We start from the raw sequence: 26,560 nt of genomic DNA on the forward strand, positions 1-26,560 counted from the left end.
ACCACTGTATATGCACTATACAGATGAGAAAAAAAAAAAAAAATCTCTTTGGAAGGTGCTGATTCAACAGTAGCATCCATCCCATTTATGCTCCCCTACACATTTATTCAGATTTTACCTTTTTTGCGTCTCTAAGTCCTTAAAGGACTCATACTTCTGTGCTTACTGATTCTGCACACAAAAATTGCCATTGATGTGATTGTATATGACACTGTTGAATGTTATTACTGATCATAAAGTATAAGATCCCAAACTAAAGGTTGGACCCCTTCAACGGGCTAAACTAATTTTTAGCAATTACAAGTATTTTAATCTTTTTCTCATGTTTGGGCCTCAAACGTTTTTTTAAATCAAACCATTTGAAACGTTTAGAGGTGAAGAGGTTCAGAGGTGAAGAGGTTTAGAGGTCTCTCATGGACATTTGAAACATAACAAGGGGTCACAAGACAAACAGTAAAACAAAAAAGAAGAAGAAAAAGTGTGGAAACCACAGGTTTATTCTTCTTCCTAATCTGTACATTAACTCAGCACTATAGCTGTTAAATAAACCTAGAGCGTACAATATATTACCTTTGAATTGTCATGTGAAGTATAAGACAGAAAGTTACTTAAAAAAATGGTATTACAACAGACTTTGTATGACATTTCATGATAGGCTTACATTGTTTGCTCTTCACAAATAGGACATAGAAAATGTAACAAAGGGTCAGTCATGTCTTTATTTGACTCTACCGACACAGTACATCCTTCTTTCTTTGTACCGAGTGTTTTACGCCCTCATCTACTGACGTTCAAAAGTGATATCATTGGTTACTTTTCGGTTGTTCAATGCAGAGTGTTCAATGTAAAAGCTCGAGTGGGAGGAGGAGGAAGAGGAGGAAGAGGAAGAGGCTATCAGGAGCGGAGCTATTCACTCAGAGTCAGAGCGCAAGCACGCACAGAGTCCGAAGGAGACTCGTACCAACCAGTTGCGGATTACGACTTTTTCAATTCCTTTACCTGTTTTGGTTTACAACAGTCAGCATCGACTACTCCAGAAGATGTTGGTGACAGTTTCGAAGAGCGTGTGCATTCTGCTCTCCTGCATGTTGCTGGAACTCGTGAGTATTTTGAACACTTTTGACTTTTCTCATGACTTGAACTTGGGCTTGTTTTTAACTATGCGTCAGATGCTCGTCTAATATGTCAGTTTAAGGGTGACCACGTTAACCTTAATGTCAGCGTTGCCTTCAAGTAGCTAGCCTATAGTTCGTTGCGCGCGGTTTTGGATGCAACGCGCACCAATCTTCCACTCTTTGACCTGTCAACATGTGTGGAGGGAAGCTGTGGAGAGAATGATTTAGTTAGTAATGGGATTTTTATTTTATTTAACCTTTATTTAACCAGGAAAGTCCCGTTGAGTTTAAAAACCTCTTTTTCAAGGGAGTCCTGGCCAAGAGGCAGGCAAAAACACAATCAATTACATTTATAAAAGTTATACAAAACAGATTGTTAAAAACATTTACAATGTAAACAGGTCATTTCAAGTTCTCTCAATCTGGATTTAAAAGCATTTAAAGAAATAAGTTCAGATAATTTCAAGTCTTTTTGCAAAGAGTTCCATGCAGAAGGAGCGGAGTAGACAAAAGCCATTTTTCCCAGATTTGTACGGGCAAATGGAACGAAGAGCAGCAAGCGATCATCTGATCGCAATGAATGGGAACCAACACTTGTCCATGTGATTAAACTACTGATGTAGGATGGCAACAGACCTAGCATGGCCTTATAGATAAAAACATGCCAATGCCTTGATCTGCTGTTTGACAGCGATGGCCATCCCACTCTGGAATACAATTCACAATGATGGGTTAGATTTTTACAATCTGTAAAATCTATTTGTATTTCCTGGATGCATTCAGAAAATACTGGGATTTAGTCTAGTCAGGTTTTCATCATCATTGCTTATGTTATTAGACACATTTTAGAACCAATAATATTTCAACTTCAATCAAGAATGACTCCCTCTCCAATCATCACAACACCAGTCTCCTACCTCCAGCTTCAGCCACTGCTTGGTGTATCAATCCCTTCAGGCAAATCCTGCAGCTTTTTAAATGACATTTGTCACCAAAGCAAGACGTTGATTGTTTTTCAATGGCATGCATGTGTTCCAGGTCCTATTGCTGATCTCTTTTCGTGACTTAGATTATGATGAGTTGCCATTGCAATGGTCTCCTTTGTCTGCCTTTGTACTCTCTGGTCTCCTTAACCACAACTGTCTCCTGCAGAGAAGAACATACGATTCATGCTGGAATTCAGTTGGAGGTCGAAGCCCTTAGAATAACGTGCTGGCTTTCATGTCCTTTCATGTCTTTGTACACACTCGCTAACTGTTTCAGTGCCTCAGTGTTGAAAATGAAGTAAAGAAAAAGATGGGTCGTCACTGCTGGTGGGGAAAGTAAAAATGATGATCATAGTCATGGTGACGGAATGCAGGAAGTTTTCTCCTGATACTCCATCGTGCATTGCTTAAGGCAGCGCTGATACATCACTGACATCTTCTCTAATCATAGTCCAGAGGTGCACTGTGGATAAAGTAGCGCAAGATGTGCTTCGTAGCCTAGGGAGTGAGATAAATCATAACTTAAATGGGAGCAGGGGGGGGGGGCTCACCTTGTGTCTGTGGGGTGGGGTGGGGTGGGGTGGGGGTGGGGGTCATATGGCTAACAATAGCCACATAGTACCAGTCTGATTAATGCCCACAGAGAGGAGACTCATTCCCCTAAGTGGCCAGCAATAAATCTTCTAGTCCTGTAGAGGATCTGTATATCTGGTGGTGAATCCTCATGGATTCAGCTTCATGTTGAAACTGGCTGGATATACACTCATCATCTTCCAAACACGCACATGCAAATCTTTGGAATACGATGGTTGAATCACAGTCACAAGATTGATTTTGTGTCAACCATGTGTGTCGGGTGGAGAGATTAATGGTAGCTTGCATTTCAGCTCATCTCAGAAAGACCCCAGTGGAGACAATAGATGTGGTTACCTTGATATGTGAAGCACTGTTGAGAGAAGACATGCAGCAGAACTCGTGCAGGCTTCACTAATGGACAAATGATCTGCAAGTGACACTTTCGAATGTCACTGTGGCCTAAAGAGATATACAGAAAACGGGTGCCCTGATGGCTCAGTTGGTACAGCGGGCGCCCATATATAGAGGTTTACTCCTCGATGCAGTGGGCGTGGGTTCTACTACTGTCCCTTTGCTGCATGTCATTTTCCCACTCTCTCTACTTTCATGTCTTCAGATGTCCTGTCAAAGAAAGGCCTAAAATTGCCCCAAAAATAATCTTAAAAAAAAGAGATAAAAAGTGTAAAATGTTCTCTATGCAGGTGTTTTCAGTGCAGAGTCAGATGTGTGACATGGTGAAGGAAATAGCGAAGGAGAAGGACCTGTGCGAGGCTGAGATTGAGAACAAAACGACAGGTATGTGGATTTTTTTGTGTGTTCGACATGTCTTCCTGCACTTATTCTGTTTTATCCTAATTTGCTTTATCCACAAGTAGGTTCTGATCGAAGTGACACAACAAGCTCTAAAGACAACAAAGTCTTTTCAAACCTCCCCTCTGGCTTTACATTATAGCTTGCATGGCTGAACACTGTTTTCCACCTAATGCCAGCCGTCTGTCACATTTGCCTTTGTTCAGTTTAAAAGAAAACTTTCTAATTGATTATATTTCACCACACATTGAGTGTGGGCAATAACAAAACTTACTTAGCTGATCTGTTTCGATGTATTGTTGATGAAGCTGGAATTACAGGTTGCGAGGTGGGGTGTTGCATCCTCACTGCACGCAGCACGTAATTATGTTTTACAGAGATATAATCATGTTTCATTGAGCATATATTACCTCTGTGTGTAACCAAATCCTCATTGATTCTAATGCATGTGTCAAGAGACTCTGTTTACTTTCACACAATGAAAAAATCATTATACACTCATTACTGTTTTCCCATTTAGATCATTTTGCTCCCTATGGATTCCCTCAAATATAAATGCTGCCAAGTCCTCAGGGTGATAATGCAAATAGCACCTGCTAACCAGATTTTTCACAGTGATGAAATGGCAGCCAGGTGTGGATTTGACACCTGCCTGCCGTGACTTGACTTTGCATCCTGAGAGCAGATGCACTGTAGATAGTTACAGTGGTCTGGTGAATTCAAAATAACAGTGTGTAACAAAGGACAAGGATCTGTTTTATTAGTCATGGAGGCAGCATGTTTACTCAGGTCATCATCTGTTATGGACCCAGGGGCTGGAACGACAGCTTACTTGAGCCAAGACACATTGGCTGCCATGGGAACTCTAGCGGTCCACCTTTTTCTGAAGCAGGCTGCTGTTCGTCACTTGAATGGAGTCCTCTGTCAACAGTGTTAGATATACATACTGTCCAAAAATAGTTATGTTGTTATCTTGGTGCACGTGGGGTTGCTATGTTTAACAATTACGAACATGCCTTTTTTGGCCTTTTTCTTTCACTGTCTCGGTCAGGTTGCAGTGGGACATGGGACAAGATCACCTGCTGGCCCAGTGCTGAGGTTGGCGAGCTGGTCACCATCCCTTGCCCCAAATATCTGTTCTACTTCTCCAGGAACGTTCCCAGACGTAAGAATCAGGATTCTAAAATTTGCTGTGTTTGTGTGTGTGGTGTGTGTGTATGTGTGTGGTAAAGAAATGGGGCGAGGGAAGGCAATGCTACTACAACACTATACTATGTAGACCATATAGATGTCTTGTAAATTTTGTCTTGTTTGTGCAATGGTTGCACAATTTGTTTTGGCAGAAGTTAGATGGGTAGAAGGTAGGTTCAGTCATGCATCAGTCAGTGGTCATGTCCCTTCAAGATGGCATTTGGACATAGTCACACATATGCAAGAAAGAAAAACAGAAACGTTACCCGGTTGTTAAAATTAAAAGAACTGAAGAATACAATGCAAGAAAGGAAAGATAAATGTGTAATTAAACAAATAAAATAATGAGCACACTCAGACAATTGCTCAGTGACTACATAAATGTATTCATTATTAGCAAGATTAATTAAAGCTGCTGTAATCAATATTTTTATTTCATCAAAGATCAATTAATGATCTGTAACCTGAATTTTTTTTACTTATAGCGACAAAACCCACAGAGAATTATCACCCAGTTATGCAGTTCTCTCACAACTAGCTTATTGTTTTGGTGTCATGGCCCACAACCAGGGCTTGAAGTTTACCTGCAATGCAATGCTCTTGAGTCCTTGTCCATATCATCACGCTCCATGTTTGAGACCAGAAATGGGAAATGCAAAGTACACTGAGCATCCTAGGGGCTCATACTCATGGTGTCATTGTGACGCATGATTACCTGTTGTTTCTATCTATCCTGACACCCTAGCTCAGATATCACAGAGACCACAGTGAAACTGAAAACACACTACACAGTTTAGTCACAAAAAGACAAACAACTTCCCATCCCGGCACCATCAAAGCATCAAAGACACATTCTGTTTATTTGACCTCCTTTAATCTATGAGATGCCTTGCATGGAAGTTGTAGCAGTAATTATGTGTAAGGTAAACCAATCTCTTCAGAATTTGTTGGCTGAATTGCAGTGTTTTCACAGAGTTTCCCGTATATCTTATTTTGTCATTAATTACCCCACTGAGTCTCCTCAGTGGAATTACGCTGTAAAAGTTGATGGAGTTGTTTATTTGTATTCAGCTGGCAGAAAGGCCTCAATTTCAAGTTGGTGCCTTGAGAAATGTTCTTATTTTTGAGTTGAAGCTGCTTGCAATTAGCTTGAAAAACACTGATATAGTTGTTTGATGAGCTGTACTTAAAAAGAAATCAGATGGCTATAGGTATCATGTGTCAGTTGTAGTGATAAACCCACAGGGACTTATGCAAACTTGGCAGCTATTCAGCTTTACAGAGTTTTTTTTTAGCCCTTTTTAGCCGTTCTAGCATATTGTTTTGGTTTTTCTAGCCACAAACTTTCAAACTGTGTCAAGACGTGGCTGGTAGCTCTTCCAGTAGAAAAGCTCTGATAAACCAAGTGTATTCTTCCTGCCCAGCAACAAATGGCAAACAAAGTTAGTAACTAGCTACTGTAACACATCAGCATTTAGCACAGTGTAACTTTCGGCAGATAAGAGCCAGATATTTTTTTGTCAATGGTCGGTTAGACCAAAACCGACCTAAAATGAGAACAAATTTTAGACTTGCATTCACCAGGTGGCCAGAAACCCGATTTTATGAATGCCCATGTTGCTTTGTTTTAGCTGAATGCATATACAATTGTCTGCTAACATTTTAATCTGTTCTTAGGGTCCTAAGTTCCCCCATCTTAATATACTTGCAATATGACACATTAGCAAGACCTTTCAAAAGGGTTTGTTGTGTTGAATTCACCCACCTTCAGCTAAAAGCCTATTAATGGTATACTCTTTGAAATATTCACTCTTAAATTTGCGGACATTTTTCTGTTTCTTTGTAGACATTTCATCTCCACATTGGCTGAACGTATATTTACCATTTAAATTAAGATGCCCATTTCCCTTCATATGCTGCAGAGATAGTCCTTACCAACCTATTACACTGTTAGTCTATATGAGGAACATATGCCCTGGGAAAATATATATATATATATATATACTGTATATATATATATATGTATGTATGTGTTCATATATATGTATGTGTTCATATATATGTATGTGTATATATGTGTATATATATAAGTATGTTGCTTTGCCTCCAAGTGGCTACAAAAATCAATTAAAATGCAAATCCACCTCTTTTACAATGCATTAAATGTGGTCTGCTTTGTTCCTGACTTTGGTTGTGTGTATGACACCTGATAAGTCAAACAACTTCACAAACTTAACCTGCAGATGTTCCCTCGCCTGTGCTGTGCTCCTTAGCTCCTATAAAGGTAAATATTTCAGCAGTAAGTAACTGTGGTGCTTTTACAGATCTGCACACATAGTGAGGGGGATCCTGCCCCTGTAATCTAGTCAGTATTTTCCAGGTCATATTAAGGACATGGGATGGATTTAAACCAAGAATTTATCATCAGCATGCAAAGGCATGGTGCAGAGGAGAAGGGTTTTCTGGGAAGTTTTGATGTGACCCACATGGGAAAAAGTGTGACCTGAGAGCACTCCAGGGAAAAGAGCTTCATGACAAATCACCAGATCTGTGGGGTTAAAGGCAGAAGAGGCATATTTCACTGACATGTCAAAGGTTCACAGAGTCAACACGCCCCACCGAGCAGGAACCGGGATGATGCAAAGTGGCTTTAAAAGAAAGAGATGGGATTATAAGTGGCCATTGCTGCACTGATGTGCATGATATCAATTACACAGTCAATGCTCTGCCTTCAGGTCAAGTAACAAGGACTTAATTAAGGGATGAGGATGATGACGAACGGTCTGGGATTCAGTGCATTGTAAATTACAGTTGCAGTTGCGTGAGAAACCTTTATCTCCAAATGTGAGGAACTAAGAAAAACAGCCTTGTGTGTTTAGCTCGTCCGATTATTGTAATTTACAGTTTATTCATCTTATTTTGAAAAGGTTTTTGAACCCTGAGAGGGTAGAGAAGTATACTTTTTAAGAAGTTGCCCTTTTGTGAAAGTGGTGCAGTATCAACAAAAAGTCAGATTTTGCTTTTTCATCAAATGTATCCAATGTCAGTCAATTGCAACAGTAATTGACACGTCTCGAGCTATTCTTTTTACGAGCCTTGAACGCACAAAAACAAGCATTACAAAACATGGCGCCGCGGATAGTCGTAAATTTAGTTGAGATAGAGTTTGTCATTCTCATGAACTCTTTACCTAGAAGGTCTAACACAAACACACAGTCATTCATCTGTTAACCTCAATAACACAGACGACTTACCCTCTCTGCTACATCAGAGTGACAGAGTGCCTTGCTGTCAATGGTTTTCCTTACATGCCATAATATTCAGCTAAATTGAAGATAATAGTTTCATGCTAATTAATCTTCCTCCAAGATATAATTAGGAAGGATTAAGCATTTGACTATACAACCTAAAAAAGCCAAGATAAACAAAGCCTTGGAACTAAAACAATGACAGTGTGATTAACTTATTTGAGCTCTCCTCGTTGTCGTGCGTGGCACTGAAAATCCTTGCAGTTAAGTTTTGGGGGGATGATGAAAGCATTCTTCTGGCAATCCCTCAAACAAGCCAAATCCAGTGGTGGCATGGGCTGAAACAGCAGAGGCTTATCATCGCTTTTGTGTCTTGTCATGTTGTTTGAGGAAGCTAAGCCTCCGTCTTCTCTGCAATACGCCACTCAGGTATTTTGTGAGCTGACCATATTTTAATGCCAAATACATTCGGCATACATTCAAGACTTTGGATTGTTGGTCATTTACTTGGTCTTGATTTGATAGTGGCTGTTGACTCATACGGTTGGGAAATGTAAGGAATGTCCTACATTCAGATTTCTACAGCAGCACACAGTCCAAGGATTAATTTGTTTCCAACGCATGCATCTTCCATTCTTTATTGACAGGAAAGGAGATTAGGGAAATGCTACAAATAAATACTAAACAATAGGAGACTGAGATGTCAACCTGTGCTTCTTACTGCCGGTTAGAGGATTAGATATGCCTCATTAACATTGTAAGAAGGGTTTACAATCCAATGAATAACTAGATTCTCATCAGAATTGTCTTCCTGTTATTTAGGAAAGAATTTGAACTATTGCCAACATCTGCACATGTAGGACTTTTAAAGGATGTTATGTGATTCAATGATCAAAAGCTTTTCTTGAGGATTTTGATATGCATAATAATATTTTAGGATTTTTTTTTTTTTAGCATTTTAGTCTCAGATATATGAGACAGACAGGGAACATGGGATGAGATAGGGGGCAAGATGCAACAGCTTAACCTCCAAGCCACCTGAAGGTATCATATAATTGGTTAAGTTATGTATGTTTACTGAAATAGCTCTTTGAACATTTACTCTGGTAAATTTCTTAAAATTCAAGGGACAGAATGTTAAAAAGAGCATTAATTTGATTTTAATGTTGCTTAAGTGACAAATAATACTAAGATCATTTTTACTTTTGTAAAATGTGCAGGTTTCTGTACTGCATACAGTATAAAATGCAAGATGTGATGAGAAAAGAGGTGAATATACAAATCCATGCACTTATTTATTCACAACATTTTACTTCATTCTGTGCTATTTGTTATTCTCTACTTTACTGATCTCAAGGCTTCTATGCAGAACTCTAGCAACCTTTAGCCTTAGAGCTCAACTCTACTTCAGAGATTTACTATTGAACTCTTGACTGCTGTACTCTACAGAACTCTACTGTGAGCTCTAGTCTTTTACACTGTTATCTTATCCACTGCACTCTACTCCACAGAGCTCTACGCTAGTGTAATCTACAGAGCTCTAGCCTACTGTACAACGGTGGTCAATGGTCTGCAGCGTAGACTAGACTAAACTTGTTCTACTGTACTGTAGAGTTGATCTCTATAGAGCTCTTCACTGCTCTATTCTATTGCACTGTACTCCACAGAGCTCTACTCTGCTTATATTAGCCTAGTCTGAGCTCAACTCTCCTGCTGTACAGAGCTCTACTCTAATCTCTCAGATGATGCCCACTCCTCTCTTTATGGTCACTCTAATGCACTTGGACTTTTCCCTTCTGCCCCCATGGGCAGGCAAGATTAAAAATATATCTCTCTGCTCGACTTTTGGCCTCCTGCTGTGTGTGTGTGTGTGTGTGTTTGTGTGTGTGTGTGTGTGTGTGTGTGTGGCCAGAGAGTAATTAGAAAACAAATGGATGCAAATACACATGGGAACCGTCCTGGCTTGTGTGAGCCGGTGGGACGACTGATCCCCTTCAGTCATTCCTTCCATTTCCTTTTGGTATTTTGGAGTATTCCAGTGAAACACACACATCTCAGTGTGACATAAATAACAGGGAGTAAATGGAGGTGAAGTTTTGCCTTGTGGCTTGTACTGCCCTCCCCTCCCCCAACACACACACAATATTATAATTTTGATTAAATAAATATTGCATTCTAATTGAAACGCATTGCATCTGCCAGAGCAATGAGTTGTATTCTTGCAAGAGTAATGTTGAAAATGCCCTCTGTCCCTCTGCTCATTAGGTAACCTGTCAAAGACCTGCACAGAGGATGGTTGGACCGCAATCAGCTTGGACTCCTACATAATGGACTGTGGTTACAATCCCAACAACACCATAGATGATAATACGTCGGTATGGCAACCAAACTCAAACTTGAGTTCAAAACTCAAAACCAGAGAGGCTGTAATCTTGGCTACCAGTGTTGTTCACTTTTCCCCAATTTCGGATCACATTACTTCTGAAACATATCCACTTGGGTATTATTTGGTTTAAAAGCCTTTATTTAACGCTAAAAAAGTCTGCTGTATACTCCGTTGAAGCCACTGACTTTACGAAGACAGTAACAACAGGAGCGCCGATGTGAAAGGTTACCAGTCAGAGCAGACTGGGCCTTTTTGGGATGGGGGCTTAAAGAGAGAGGCGCTCCAACAAAGCGTCTTATACAGAGAGGTATACAGATGCAGCAGCCAAGGGCAGTAAGAGAAACATAATGTGTTTTTTGAAATTTAAAGTATGGAAGGATGTTATAGTAGAAAACATAAAATAAATGTATGCACCTTAAAATGCAATATAATAACTCCCCTTTATATGTCAAACTTAGTCTAGATCAACTGTGTTCAGTAAGCGTAAGTATGTGTTTTTGCAGGGAAAATTCTTCGACGCCATCAAAGTGGGTTACACCATTGGTCACAGCGTGTCCCTCATCTCTCTGACGATCGCCATCATCATACTGTTTCTCTTTCGGTAAGGAGATTCATCAAAAGGCTACTTAACGTCCCTGTGTGAAGGCAATCAAACACCTTTTCTGTCATTTAGAGCGATAAAACCCTGTTGATCTCTCATTTCGAACCATACTTCCTGTATTTTATAGAGGTTTCAGTGTTTTTAGTCAGTAATGTGACTCTGCCAGATTTTGTGGGACAAGATGTCCACATTTTACATTATCTACTTTGCAACATTTTTTCAAACAGTCAAACCACTTAGTCAGCTTTCTGTTGCTCACAGCATGTTCCCTTTTGACCATCAGTCCCAGGGTTGCAGAGGAAAGGCGTGTGCACATGTTGGCATGAAACAGAACAGATCATTAGAATAAGTTGAAGTGGCTGGTCTGTTCGTTTGTGTGTGTTTGCATTTGTGTGTTAAGGGCTAAACAAAAAGGGATGTGTTTACTCCTCGGGGTTATAAAATGCCAATGATTTGGCCTCTAGCGGTGACACAGGATATGAACAGCTTTTGCTGTTTATGTTCAGCAGCAGACGACGTGTTCAGGCAGCTGGTTGACGCTATGTGTCATCGCACCCATCCTGCTGGGATGACTCGCCTGATGGGTTTACACAATTCACCCCCAATCACAAGCTCACCAGGAAGGCATTTGTTTTAAAACACCCAGGAGAGAATTTACATTAGTGACATTTTCTCTGCAAAGACAAAACAGAACTGATTTGTTCTTGTTTACCTCTGGGCTGAATGGCAAGGATGTTTCACATTTTTTCTGCATGGTAAATATAAGTTTCATTTGAAGAATACATTCTACATCCAAGTATGACACATACAGATATCTTTAACTGAAAGTTACATGTAGCTTGACATTTATATAACAGCACAGAACTGTATGATAACATTGCAAAGCGATAACATTGTTCAGTAAGTGCTTATAACAACTATTCTCCTCAGATAAAATACACATTCTCTCTGTTAAAGTTTGCCACCGTAAATTATATCCATGAAGTTTCTGGTGGATATTTGCTTGATGTTTATTACGATTGTATGCTTTGGTGCCATAAACACACCATTTTATAATATCATTTTTGGGATGAACGGTTTATTTAAGATCATTAATCAGTGGGAATTTCTTAAGAGAATTTTGCTTTCATGTTGCTTTTCCTTCTTGATTTAAATCCTCTAACTGTTGATTTTGTCTTTTTTTGCAGGAAGCTGCACTGCACAAGAAACTACATCCACATGCATCTGTTTGTGTCTTTCATACTGAAAGCTGTTGCTGTTTTATTGAAGGATGTGGTTCTGTATGAAGTCGGGGAGACAGAAAATTGCCAGTCACCTGTGAGTAGACCGCATACACTCCTCCTTCCATGTCACCATGTTCCATGTAATGTAATAAAAAAATAAATGCATTTGTGTGGACAGTATTGCAAATAAATAATACTGAATGTAAAACAACTGTAGTAATGATGTATGCATAATGAGACGTAAAGCCATAGATTTGATTGATTCTCTTCCTCCATAATAAAACGTCTTGCTTCACAGGTCAAGCTAACTCGTCCAACTGATTTAAGAGCAGCTGATGGCTGCTAGTTTCTGTGCTTAGCTGAGGCAAACTGCATCTATTTAATTACTCACTCTGACTTCATGTTTTGTCTCGGAGTTTACTTAACATGTAAGCGCTCAAGTGCGTGTGGGTGTAGCAGTGTTTGCCAAGTCCCTTCCACTACTGTGACAACGTTTCCTCATTCATCTCTCCAGCAGGATGTTGTGAGAGTTCCTGGTTGCTGAACATTAAACCTGAACTACAGAGAGCTTTATCAATAAATCACATTCAGAGTTCTGATATCTAGTTTTAATCACTTTGTCTCAATAACATGACGATAGCAACAATATCCAAACGACTTAAGTGCTGGGTTAAGATCATTTGTTTTGTTTGATCAAGTCACCAACGCCGGTGGTATTTTCTCAGGTCTTGCTCCAGCTGAATCCGCTGCTTTATATCCAGAGAGGATAAGACCAGCAGACTGTAAATCACCTGCTTTACTATCTCTAAATGCTTTTGTTAATGTTGACGGTCGAGTTTAGATTTCCCCTTTAGGGTGCACAGATTGTCCTGTTCCAAACACAGCTGCTGCCCATCTCAACTGTTTCCAAACTCAGGGTTTAAAAAATACTTTGTAGAAAGCTACATATTAAAGCGGAAAGAAGTTTGCAAGTAAATTACTGTCGTAGCTGTAATGTTTCACCTACTCAGCCACTAAAAACAGTATCTTACCATGCTACTGTACTCTGAGGGGCTTTAAATATGAAAAATAATGAACATGAATCTCACATACAATTTGACCACAGATTGAATCACTCTAGCAGTCATAATTACTTTAATCAGCACAACCATAAGGTAACCTCTGTAGAATTTTGTCTAATTATCATATGCTCATATTAGTTGTGATAATGTCTCCTCGCTGCTGCTTTTGACGATTGACTTGCCAAGTCTAACAGAATCCTTTTCTCGTAAGTGAGTCATCAATACTAATTTATGAGTAATTTACTAAAAACATTCTCTACTGGCAACAACATTTGTCTTCATTTGAATTGTAATATACTTGCATTGATCTACATTCAGTGGTAATGGAACAAGCCACTAAAATCCTAGTTCTCCTGTAGGTTAGCTGCAAGGCAGTGGTGGTCTTCTTCCAGTACGGGGTCATGGCGAGTTACTTCTGGCTGCTGGTGGAGGGCCTCTATCTTCACACTCTGCTAGCTGTTTCCTTCTTCCCTGAGAGGAAGTACTTCTGGTGGTACATCCTAAATGGTTGGGGTACGTGCCAGTTTTTATACCACATGTTGATGAATACAGATAGCTCAGAAAAAGTTTGCAAGGGGATTTGATGCATCCATTTGTCTGAAGTGGCAGCCAGAAATCGTCAAATGTCCATCAAGAGACAAGCATCATCATCAGGCAACCTGAATGTCTGTTTCGTTGTCTTTACAGCCATAGTATATATGATAATATGTAAATGAATTTTTAAATGAGGTTTTGCATTCTTTTTCCATCTGCATATAAATGAGTCTACCTGCCAGTTTAAGATTAGTAGCAGCAGGCAGCTGCCACTCCGCTCCACTTTTTCTATTTCAGTCTAAGAGTCTTTCCATGCTTTTGATGCTCTTGGAAGGAAAATACCTAATTGAACAAATCCATGGCAGACTTAATGTGTGAAGAAAATGTTTTAGTGGCTAGATTTGGCACCACGGATGCTTTTATGACAGCTCTTATCAAAAATACACATGTGTAAATTTATTCAGAAGTGTGAGCCTTGAGAGCCTTCATCAAAATATCATAGCCTTCCTTTGAAATGTATATTCAACAACCATTTTCCCAAATTTCTGATGTTTTTTTTCTTTCCATGAGAGCAATAAAGTACCTATAAATAGGCCTGAAATGTTGTGTCTGCGAGCAGGAAAATGGAAACAAGCCTGTGACTTTCCTGCAGATGCCCAGGATGAGCCAATATTGGCACAGAGCATATGAGTCTAGTTAAAAATATTACTTAAGCTATATAATCATCCAAAAGATTAACAGTGTACACATGCTCAAGGTTCTCTGTCATATGTGTTGAGTCAGTGTGGGGGTTGTTTGAACATAATTAATAGTTTATCTCTGTGACATAGAGATTATTTTAATGTTGAAATAACTTGTTTTCTGTTTGCAGGAGCTCCAACTGTCTTTATCTCAGCATGGGTGATTACAAAGGCTTATTTAAATCACCCTGGGTGAGTTAATCATTTATCTTTGCTCTAGTCTTCTTGATTAATGTTACTTATCAGTAACACCGATTTAAACAATACACATTTACACGTATCCAAATATAACAATAATGGCTGGTCTCAGTGAAGGTCTGTGGTGAACTACAAGTCTGCAACAAGCAATGATGATTGTTAAATGGCTCCACTATCTTACAAACCCCAAGTGCAGTTATTTATTCAAAATGTGTTAAGACCAAGCTTTTTGAAATGTTCTTTAACATCTAAAAATGAATACAGTATGCGTTGGTAGTGGACCATAGTCCGGTGGAGGTTTCACGGTTGTAATTTTGGTTCGGTTCAATCTAAAAAGTCTTAAAATTCCGGACCAAACAAGGCAGTTGTGAAAGCCCCTTAAGTTATTTTACTAGTTCATTAGTTCAAATGGATAAAAGAGTTGAGCCTACACATTTTTGCACTCTTTAGATGGGCCAAAAGTACAGTTTGGCTTACTAGCCTTACAATTTCAAATCTTTAAACCTTTTTCTTATCTTCATGTGTGCACTGTAGTTACTGCTCTCTGCCATAGACTCCATAGAAGGTAAAGCCAAAATATCCCAGATAATTGTGCTGTCATTTTGTAATTTTGGAGCCAGAGTCTGCACATTAGTGATTGTGTGGTGAAGCTGTGGTATCAAAGACCCCCACCCCCCCCCCTCCCCCATACAGCAGCCCAACGAAGTACAAGTCAATCACAGCTGTCAATCATGACATTTCACCCTCTTTTTATAGGATCAAATAAACAATAAAAACTAAATTAGTCAAAAAAATGAACACTTGGACAAATATCAGTGTGATATAAACTAGCCTACCTAAAATGACAGAAACCATCTTTGAGAAAAAGTGATTTGTCTGAACTTTGATTTTAGTTTGTTTAACCTATGTCCCATCCGCTAACATAGACGGGGCGGGATCTATGACCTAGACTGCAGCCAGTCTATGCATCAAGCCCTGCTCTCTGCCTTTGTAGCACAGTTCAAGGGGTTGTTCTATTTTAATGTATTATTTTGTGAGAAAAAGTTTGTTTTTACTTCTCATCTGACAGATGCTGGGAGATAATTGACGACATCCCATGGTGGATCATCAAAACACCCATTTTAGTCACCATACTTGTAAGTCATGGCACCTCTTCATGAGTAATATTTCGTATGCAGCTCTTCATAATGCAATCATATTAATCACTCTATTACTATTTTGACAGGTGAACTTTTTCCTCTTTATCTGGATAATCCGGATTTTGCGGCAGAAGATGAATTGCCCCGACATCGGAAGAAAGGAATCCAATCAGTACTCGTAGGTTTTCAGTACAGAATGTCAACATCTCTATCATAGCATGGGTTTCAGTCATTACATATCAGGTGACATTGCATTAATTCATTTTCTGCCTTTATGTTGTTGGTGGTGAGCAATTATAGCTCTTGCAAAGTGACAGTCAAAGGTGTGTGCCTGTTTTTGTGGGTTTTCACAAGGGTGAACACAAACCTTCTCTTCACTTTTTCATTTTTCTACCTTTTTAGGAGATTAGCTAAATCCACTCTACTGTTGATACCACTCTTTGGCATAAACTACATCATCTTTGCCTTTATCCCTGACCACATCCACCCACAAGTGAGGATGGTGTTCGACCTCATTCTGGGGTCATTTCAGGTAATGTCACATAACAGCATGCAGGTGTTATTTAGCAGTCTGTCAGCTACGTTACAACTTTCCAAATGTCAGACAGAAGCAGCACTACTTTGTGATGTATTAAGTGTTTTGATGTACCTAATCTGCCTTTACAGGATTACCATATTGTGTTTTAGGTAAAGATTTGTGCCATGAATATGCCACCAGATAGAAAATCAAAGTGATCCTTATTTAACACAAAGACAGTTTGTCTGATTAAGCAAGTAAATGGTTTGTTTAGCTGGCGTGTTTAATTTGTGTATGCTTGAAAAATGAGTATGAATTTGAAAGTGAATGCTGAGAGCCAAGTGCAATGATGGAAACCTAGTGATGGAAAGCATTCTTAATTTATAACAGTTTTTAGCTCAGAATGATATCTCCTGGGAACATTTCCCAGAGATCTAATTGATGAAAGTCCTATCCCAGCCCAAAGTCAGTTTTAATCTTACCGTCATTATTCATACACAAACATTTTGAGTGTTTCCACAGCTGCACTATCACACTGGTATTTCTTTACACAGCTCTTAATGGGCTTATACATTTTATCTACGTCTCTTTTCTTTAGGGTTTTGTCGTTGCAGTTTTGTACTGCTTCATGAATGGAGAGGTAAGTAAATACAAACTGAACAAAAACAGCTCTTCAAGATGTTTACTCTCCTTTTATGTCACTAAATCCAATTTTCACTCCACCTCCTGCGTGTCATACCCTCTTAACGCTCTTAATGCTCTTTTTTCCTGTTTGTCTTCCTCCTGCAGGTGCAGGCGGAGATTAAGCGTAAGTGGCGCAGATGGATGCTGCAGAGGTTCCTGGTGGCTGACACTAAGTACCAGCAGCCCTCCATAGGCAGCAATGGCAACAACTTCAGCACCCAGATCACCATGTTTACAAAATGCAGCCCTACAACACGCCGGGCCTCTGAGTGTCAGGAGCACCTCTCTGCCATCTGAAAGCCATTTACAGTTAATACCCTTTCTTTGTTTCAATCATAGGGTGCTAAGGTGTACACGCATGCACTGTTGCAATGCAGTTGACAGTACTAAGGTGTACACACATGTACTGTTGCAATGCAGTTGACATTGGTTACTGGAGGTTAATATGACATTTTAGTGCTGAAACTAATATTTTTTTCATTTTAACTATCTGTTACCTGTCAAAAAATGACAAGTGAGGAGTGTTTTTCTTGCAGCAACTTACGGAACATAGCACTTGTTTGGTAAATTGGTTAAACAATAACCTTTAATTTGCAAAAAAGAACACTTTAACAGATTGCTATAATGTAGCTTTGATCACAATGGAACTTCCATTGTATCGCAGGTTGATCGGCAGGCATCTGGTTCTTACACGTGATGAGTCAATTCAAACTGGCTTCTGATAAATTGTTAAAAAATCAAAGCCCGGAATAAGATTAACAGAGTCCTTTACAAAGAATACACTACAGAATACTGCAGGGAGAAAGATCTTCATGGCCACTATGTGGATTAAATGGAAATGGAACTCTTGGCCCACAATTCCTTCTCATGTTAAGCAATAGTTGGATAGAGCCAAAGACAAGCTGTGTCCTATAAGAAGCAAGATGTTTATTAAAAGGCTGTGTTACACAAGATGGATCAGAGCACTTAATCTAATGGCCCATGTTGCTTAGGGGACCAAAAGTAACAGCATCGATGACAGTGTCAGGCTGCCATGAACAGTAATCATAGAGGAGGAATATATAGCATAACTTCTGTACTGGACATCTTATTCTATCTATGACAGTTATATCGGGGGCATACACTCTGCTGAATTACTGCTGAATAACATTCCAGAGGAGACACTAAAGCTCCCGCTTGTGAAATTTATCTCAGATTCCAAAGGCTTTTAGTTTTGTCCGATTGCACAGTTGCTCAGCATATGTTCATTTTTACTGTTTCTACAACTAATGGACCAGATGTATTGCATTATTAGTCCACAATACACAACATTGTGAATAAATATATAGTTACACTGGTTAACTTCCATTTACTGGATTGCATGGATAATTAATTTCATTGCATTGATAAATAGTTTTCTACTCTATTTAATTTATTCTATATTTACAGATTAAATTAATATGATTATTATTGTATCATACTTTAGCATATACTGTATACATATATATACTGTATATATATATATTTACAGGTGTACAGGCCAAAGGTTTGGACAAACCTTCTCAATCAACATTAATGAATGACTGAACACATGTGGAATTATATACTTTACAAAAAAGTGTGAAATAACTGAAAACATGTCTTATATTCTAGTTTCTTTAAAGTAGCCAGCCTTTGCTTTGATCACAGCGCTTCAAACTCTTGGTGTTCTCTCAGTGAGCTTCATGAGGTAGTCACCTGAAATGGTTTTCACTTCACAGGTGTGCCTTGTCTGGGTTAATTAGTGAAATATCTTGCCTTATTAATGGAGTTGGGACCATCAGTTGTGTTGCTCAGAAGTCAGGTTGATACACAGCCAGCAGCCCTATTGGACAACTGTTAGAATTCATATTATGGCAAGAACCAATCAGCTAAGTAAAGAGAAACAAGTCGCCATCATTACTTTAAGAAATGACGGTCAGTCGGTCCGGTAAATTGCAAACTTTTGGCCTCTACTGTATATATACTATATTCATGGCCTGGCCGTTGGTCGGTGGGCCTATCACTTTGGTACGGACTGAAATATCTCAACAGCTATAGGATGGATTGCCATGACATCTTGTACACACATTCATTGTCCCCAGAGGACAAACCTTAATGACTTTAAGTATATTCTGACTTTCATCTAGCTCCACCAGCATGTCAAGCTTTCCACTTATCTAGTGAAATATGTCATTATCTACACAATGGATTAGCACAACATGTTTTACAGACATTCATTGTTCCGAGTAGATGAATCTTAATGACTTTGGTGATGGTGAAGCATTTTTGTGTCGGCCTCCTACATGCTTGGCACATGGGGGACGTTTTGCAATCTGCAACCTCGCCGCTAAATGCCCCTAAATCCTACACACAAGACATTTAACTTTTCATTTAGCATTGTCGTCAATACTTTGATTTATGACTGGTAACTGCAGAACTAATGGCATTCTCATTAGCCTATACTTTGACTATAGTACTAATTAGCGAATGCTAGCATGCCTGAGATGGTGAACATGTTAAACATACATACAATCAAAGCATTTTCACTGGGAACATGTTAGCATGCTGGCCTTAAACTCAAAGCGCTGTCTCAAACTGATGCTTGCTTGACTGTAGATGCTTAGTCTTGTTTGATGTAATAGGACATATCAAGTGTAATGACATAATGCATGATAGAAGTTATATCTTTGTGTTTGATTATGTTTTTAAACATCAATTTGATGCCACCTCCAGCTCATACAATAGACATTTTTTAGTAGTTAATATGTACAGGCAGTGACAGTGTCACATTTCAAGTGGGAGTAATGTTGGAGTTTGATGTTTACTTTAGTGCCCCTTCTTGTTGTAGCGGTGTGTGCAAAACTGAGACTGAACTAAATCTAACTGAAAGTACCTCAGACTAATTGTTACACACAGTTATTGTATACAATACGAGACTGTAGATACAGCTAAAAAATTGTTTATAATGTGTTTTGTGGTGGTGACTTATAGTGCTCAGGTGTCAACTGGAAATTGATGTTTACATTTAAATGCCACTCACTCATGCTATTTTCATATTTTCATAATGTAACTAAAGTGTATCCTTTTTGTTGCAATGTACATCATGTGTAAATATGGTGTCTTGTTTATCATGTGGAATCCCCTGCAAATATGTTATTGAACAAAATGTTAAATGAAATTGAATAAAACCGTTTGCACTGTGGACAGGCCTTCAACTAAAAGTAAGATGCACCACTTAAAGCAATAGAGTCAACCATAACCTTTATTTACGCTTAAAACAAAGCAAACAGGTATTAAAGAAACATGATAGAACAACAAAAAATCAGATGTACAAATTAACATTTTAGCTTTTTATAAAATACATTTGGTGTGAGCCTCATTTAGACTTAACTTGTAACTGTCTCCCCCTGCTGTAAAACACAAGGTAAAACAATTTGTTGCTGATTTCATAACACTTTTTCATCTCCAGAGACCAAATTAAATTGTAACTGAAACATTTTGTACCCTAAACCAATTTTGGGCCAATGTCCGTCATGAGAAAACTACAATCATTCAATTCAATGCTAATGTTACACCATTAAGCTCTTAGCACCATTAACAGCTCAGTTCAGTTATAACTTGGTGAGGCGCAGAGTGTTGAGACGCACTGAAAGAATAGTGGATCCCTCTGCATAGCTGATCTCTCGCAAAATCCCGTTCCAGCACATGTCTGACTCATCATATCTGTGGGAAACATAAATATGTCTGTGTTTGGTGCCCTCATAGCTTCATTAGATAGCATACAGTAATACATGTTCAATCTCTGTGCCTGCAATTTGCCTTGAGAGGGCCTTTTGGATGTTGTAAGTATAAGTATAGGGAAATAAAGGTAAAGTACCGGAAGTTAACTTTTGTAGTTAATGATTTTTTCTTCTCAAGTATTTTCTCATATTTTAAGTTTGGTGTAATCTATATTTTTCTTATTGTCAACCAATCTCATGACAAGATCTAAACCAACAATAATGTACCTTGACTGTGGCACTCAGGCCCAAACCCATTTATTACCACTAAACATGTAAAACTTTAGATCAGGTCACAAACATGGTCGTTTGAATTTTTAAAAAGACTTGGTAATTTCCCAAAACAGATGGGCACCGTAGTTTTGGGAAAAAAAGTACGTACAGGAGATAATACATATATATTTATAGCTATACATTGCCATGCACAATAACATATTAAAAAAACACTAAACAAAACATTCAATACATCCCTGAAAGACATAACCTCATTCAACATCATCTTAATCTTAGTGTGGCATCAGAATTTCCTTTGCTGTGTATACATTTTTCAAAGTTGTTCATTTCAAACATATAACTGGCCAAATCATGGCAGTACTATGTCAATGTACTTGTAGGATGAAATCTCTTAGTAAAACTTGTTTTTGTTACAGCTACTGTAATCCCAATATATTCACTCATCGTGTGTACTGTACCAGTGAAGGGGGTTCTCACCTCCAGATGTCAGTCATCTCTGTTGGGACGGGCTCCTCACTGGTTTCACTGGGCATCATGGCAAAGCCCCCCACAGCGTACAGGAAACCCCCCATCGAGATCAGATTGAGAGAGCTACGCTCCTGAGGGAACTCTGTGAACTCAGACCAGCTAGAACACAATAACACACACACACACACTAAGAAGTGATGATGGGGTTAAAAGCGTGGCTATATGCTGTATGATGCCCACAGCAGTGCAACAAGTTCTATTTCATGACCTAATAATGATTTACTCTTCACGCTCAATGGGTCCTTCCACCTCTGTGAACAGATGCTTCACCTCATAACAATAAGATGAAGCGGGTAATATAGAAAAATCAGTTGTCTCACTTGTTGGTGGCAATGTTGTAGACCTCCACAGAGCTGGTGAGGCCTTCGTCTGTGACCCCGGTCACTACAAAGATCTGGTCTTTGTGAACGGTGATACCAAACAGGGAACGGGCCGTCTTCAGAGGAGCCAGGTCCTTCCACTCAAACTTAGTGGGGTTGTAGACACAGACTCTTCTCATGCATTTCCTGCATAAATCATTTAATACAGTGTGTTAAAGGGGTTCTCCATTTTATACATGAAGTTCAGTTGACCTGTCACAAGGAGAACTAATGACGTCATGAACGGGAGGTGTGGAGTTCAAAAGAATGGGGCATTTAGGAGGTAGGGAGGGTCTAATAAAATATGCTGTTGTGTTGCATTATGGGAAAAAGGATCAATCATTTTTAAACTTGGCCCATACTAGAGACTTAAGGTCAGGATATCTCAGGCTGTGCTGCCTCGACTTATTTATTTATTTAATGTGTCCAACCCATTTAACGAAGTACAATACTTAGATGCTGGAGTAAATATTGATTGGTTCAGTTGTTAAATGTTAAACTCTTTGTGACATTCAAAGTGATACTGTTACCAAATGAATAATAGAATTGTACAAAATGAATGATGATACCCAAAGGGATTTTGTTGCCAATATGATAGCACTGTCATAAACTGTACATTTCATACTGTAGCAGGTAACAGGTATTTATAAATGGACCCACAATGTGAAAATGCAATTTTGGGCTGATTACCACATACTTGCTTTGAGACTTCCCTCCAATGACGTAGACAAGACCTTTGTGTGACACGGTTCCATGGCCATACACTTCGTAAGGCAGAGGGTCAGACTCTCCCCATTTGAATGACCTGTGTACAAAAATGACGATACATCATCATGAATTTATCCTATGGTTGATAACAGTGAATCTGCAGACTCATGCAGCAACAATTCAAAACATAATGGCGATACCAAGGAATTCAAGAAGCCAAGCTGTCGTCCAAATAAAACGGAAAGAACTGTATCTCAAATTTGCAGATTTTTCAGATAAACTGAATGGCTATGTCAAAAGTTGAGAAATTCTCCAACTTTTTAGATTTAACAAATAAAACAACTACTATACTATTAAAACTACTACTATATTACTTTCCACTACTGTAATGGACAGAGCATATGTGACCACTTTCACTGGCATCACATCATAGCCACGCAATAAAACACCCCCTGCTTACCATACCAAAACATAGGCTTAAATTTGGTATCCACACTCACTTACCTGACCATAATTCAAAATAACATCATTCTGTGTTGCAGAAGACTTAAAACTAGCAAATGAGACAATAAACATTTCATGAAAATGTTTACTGAGGTAACAAATCAATTTAGAAGTGGGTCACTTTCTCACAGACTTCCACAGAAACCCACCTCGTTTTGCTATCTCACGTGTGGCCCCCTGCTGGAATTAAGATAGAATGCAGGTTTAAGGCACTTGACATTTGCAGCACTTTGCCAAACCGGATGCTTTGTCCATCAATTTACAGCCTATGATGTTCACAAAGCTGAAAAAGCTGTTTTTCATGACCTTTTGGATATACATGGTTTTCACAGGAAAGTAACTTTGATTTGGCATTTCATATCAATTGTTATCTATCAAACATGTGTAATCTCTTTAATGTGACTATGAGAGTGATGGTTGTACATGTCACAACATCTAATAGAAAGTTCTGACTATTTAAAATTAGGCTTGATTAGTTATGAATAGAATACATTTTCAGAAAAGACGTGCCTTGCAATATAGCGCATTACAGTGTTTTCATTTAGACAATGAATAAAAAACAAATCATTAGTAAGGTTAAATTTGGTATCCACACTCACTGTCTGTCATAGATGATGACTGAGTCCAGGACATGCTCGCCTTCCTTTAGTTCCTTTCCTCCAACAACAAAGATGGAGTTTTCAGCTTCCGCCAGGCCAAACAAACAGCGAGGGTTGGGTTGTGATGGCATCCCTAACCACTCTGAACTCACTGGGTCAAACTGGGGAGGAAAACAAAGATATGTGAGGAATTGAGAGGCATAAGGAAGATAAATTAAAATGACAAGTGATGTATATTTAGGTTACAAAGAACCACTGATGGTTGTCAGGACTCACACACTACCTGCAGGAAGTAAGAGCTGAATGGTTCGTCTTTGTCCTCCTCGTTGTAGAGAAGTCCTCCAACAACAAACACCTGGTTCTCTTTGGTCACAAGGCTGCAGTGGTTCTTGGGAATTTCTGTGGACTGTGAGACCACAAAGCATTCGTTTCCTACCGGGTCATAGGCCACAGTCCCTGTGACACTGATCATAAGTATCAGATCCAGCTCAAACATCCCAAAGCGAGGGTTGTTGTTGAGTATTCCAGGCAAGTACCCCTCCTCCTCATCGTCCTCATCATCACTTCCTTCTCCCTTCTTTGCCTCGTCACTGCTGGGCTTCCTGGGCTTTGGTAGACATCCCCTGTGAGCATCCTTGACAAGATCCAGCTCCTTCTTTATATCCTGGTTGGCCCGAAGGTACTGGTGACACTCTACTTTGTCTTTGAAGTAATTCACAGGTATGAGCCTGAAACGGATGCAGTGCAACAGCTCTGGCAGGTCCTTAACGCGATTTGTCTCGTCATGTCTGACCCAGTCCATCAGAGATTCAAACACCAGCTCCTCCCGCTCAATGTTTAGGGCGTCAGAGGTGATGATGATGGCCAGTTCACTCGGGCCCAGCTGCAGGAAGTCTGGGTCCCTGACAACGATGTGGTAGCGTTCGCAGATGAACTCTCTAGCAATCAAAGTAAGCCTCGGACAATCCAGCAGAAGTCCCAACCTGAAGATAGCCAAGCAGTTTCCCAGCACTAGCTTCTCTTGGAGGTAGGACACACATACAGAGAAGATGGAGGGGATCTGGTACATGTTTGCAACAATGAAGATATCCTGGACATTCTGTTCTGTTAGATTAATGTCAGAGGTGTACAAGTAGCGCAGGATCATCCCCATAACACCTGGCTCTACATCTTTGAGGACAATCTCACGCTTCTTGCTTTCCTCCAGGTCAGACAGTAACATGGCCTTGAAGAAAGGGCTGCTGGCGGCCAAAACCAAGCGGTGGCAGGGGAACTTCTCGTCCTGAATTTTGAGTACACAGTCCACAAACTTGTCATTCTCTAAGAGGTCACACAGTCCGTCCTGAAGCAGGGTCTGTTGGTACATCCGAGGCTGCTCTATCGGGTCTATAGTCAGGGCAGCCATTTTGTTCGGTCTCCTTGTCCTGGTTGGGTTCCGTTTCACTCCCCACAACAGAGCAGGACTGTCAGAGTACACAGGGCTGCTCAGATTGCCGTGGACCGTCTCCACGGGTTGGTTGGTTGGTTGGTTGGCTGGTGGCTGCAGCTGTCCCTGGCCGTCAGTCACTCTGTAACTCAATGGGTATTTTTAGACAGGACCGTCACAAAGCTGAGGAATCCATTTTGCTGGACCTTTCCATTCCTGCACCACATAGACCCCCACAAACAGCTGAGTGACTAAGCGTAGGTGTGACAGCATGTTAAATCCAGCAGGAACGCTCACCAGACAATCTGACGGGCTCTATTACTTTGATACACACACTTTTTAAAAGTATTTTTTTCTCTGGAGTCCAATAAGGACTTGTATTGTAAAAGTTATTGCAATAGCTACACTGACACTAAGCATTTCATCATATTGCATGTACATAAGTGGAGGTACAGGACAGCATACAGTGCATACTGGTGTGTTGTTCTTGGAAGATTTGCCTGCTATATACATAATAAAACTCTGACACCAGAAAATAGCATAAACTTTAGAACAAAAAACACACCAAACATGGGCACAACACCTAAATGTATTGTGTATTCACAGCGTCCCCATGAACCTTCCTCAGGTTCCTAACACAGCAAGTGACACACTTTATCACTTCACTGTTTAACACTTGATATGCCCTTCTATTTATATAACCCCAGGGAGTCCCTCTCACATTTTTTTTTTTTTACAAAAAAATAAAATGTCAGTTCCAACACATTAAAACATTTAAGTAAAACATTGAAGTAAACATTCGTTGTTTAACACCAGGTTTGGACAACATGGTTTATTATAAAATGAATCATCTTCCAGATAGCTAGTCAAATTCTTCTCATTATTCACATGGACAATTATGACACATGTTCACACATTACATTGGGTACACTATGTGGAATTTGTGTAATCACTTGTACATAATCATTCAATCAGGAGTTACATGTCATAAACAACACTGGCACCTATTGGTCAAAAATGAGACAGACACCAACTCTAGTGGGGAAACAAGTAGAATTTGTGGGATTGAGATTAAGTCGACCACTTTCAATCAAACATTCACAGAAATTGTTTTTGTTGCTTTATCTAAGGCTTACTTAGAGGACATGAGTAGGCCAACGGAAAAAATAATGACTGAACATACAATTGGCGTTAGGACTTTTCACTTTGTGTCTGAGTCATGTTTTATGAATTAGTGCCTAAACCCATCTGTGCTGAAATCTGAAGTCTTCTGCTTATGATGTTTTTATTGATTTATATGGATTTGTTTTAAATGATAAGGGAACCTTTTTGGTGAACTATTAAATGAACAATGATAAGTGTGTCACCTGTTGATTATTAATTGGGAACACAGATTAAACCTTCAAACCTCTCA

General features: G+C 39.4%; 2 protein-coding genes across 2 annotated transcripts; one reads left to right on the forward strand and one right to left on the reverse strand.

Annotated features, from left to right (window-relative positions):
* Positions 1-937: 937 nt before the first annotated feature.
* LOC117953788 (vasoactive intestinal polypeptide receptor-like) lies at positions 938-19,746 on the forward strand. Its single transcript, XM_034887111.1, has 14 exons — positions 938-1,100; positions 3,379-3,472; positions 4,539-4,652; positions 10,192-10,301; positions 10,816-10,913; positions 12,101-12,230; positions 13,557-13,710; positions 14,603-14,663; positions 15,739-15,805; positions 15,895-15,986; positions 16,211-16,340; positions 16,924-16,965; positions 17,115-17,357; positions 17,401-19,746. The coding sequence occupies exons 1-13, from the start codon at positions 1,041-1,043 to the stop codon at positions 17,304-17,306; spliced, it is 1,344 nt and encodes a 447-aa protein (XP_034743002.1). The 5' UTR covers positions 938-1,040; the 3' UTR covers positions 17,307-17,357; positions 17,401-19,746.
* A 641-nt stretch (positions 19,747-20,387) lies between these two features.
* On the reverse strand, positions 20,388-25,302 carry LOC117953786 (kelch-like protein 40a). Its single transcript, XM_034887108.1, has 6 exons — positions 24,004-25,302; positions 23,721-23,881; positions 22,607-22,714; positions 21,871-22,056; positions 21,500-21,649; positions 20,388-20,732 (listed from the first exon to the last, which is right to left on the reverse strand). The coding sequence occupies exons 1-6, from the start codon at positions 25,123-25,125 to the stop codon at positions 20,621-20,623; spliced, it is 1,839 nt and encodes a 612-aa protein (XP_034742999.1). The 5' UTR covers positions 25,126-25,302; the 3' UTR covers positions 20,388-20,620.
* Between the last annotated feature and the right edge of the window lie 1,258 nt (positions 25,303-26,560).

Source organism: Etheostoma cragini, chromosome 12, assembly GCF_013103735.1.
Source record: "Etheostoma cragini isolate CJK2018 chromosome 12, CSU_Ecrag_1.0, whole genome shotgun sequence".
In the NCBI taxonomy this organism is placed as follows: domain Eukaryota; kingdom Metazoa; phylum Chordata; class Actinopteri; order Perciformes; family Percidae; genus Etheostoma; species Etheostoma cragini.

Coding starts and splice junctions, on each gene's coding strand:
- LOC117953788 (XM_034887111.1), top strand. CDS start 1,041: ATGTTGGTGACAGTTTCGAAGAGCGTGTGCATTCTGCTCTCCTGCATG. Junction 10,302..10,815: donor CCATAGATGATAATACGTCG/GTATGGCAACCA, acceptor GTGTTTTTGCAG/GGAAAATTCTTCGACGCCAT. Junction 15,806..15,894: donor CCATTTTAGTCACCATACTT/GTAAGTCATGGC, acceptor CTATTTTGACAG/GTGAACTTTTTCCTCTTTAT.
- LOC117953786 (XM_034887108.1), bottom strand. CDS start 25,125: ATGGCTGCCCTGACTATAGACCCGATAGAGCAGCCTCGGATGTACCAA. Junction 22,715..23,720: donor GTCATCATCTATGACAGACA/GTGAGTGTGGAT, acceptor TTTTGTACACAG/GTCATTCAAATGGGGAGAGT. Junction 20,733..21,499: donor GAGATGACTGACATCTGGAG/GTGAGAACCCCC, acceptor TGTTTCCCACAG/ATATGATGAGTCAGACATGT.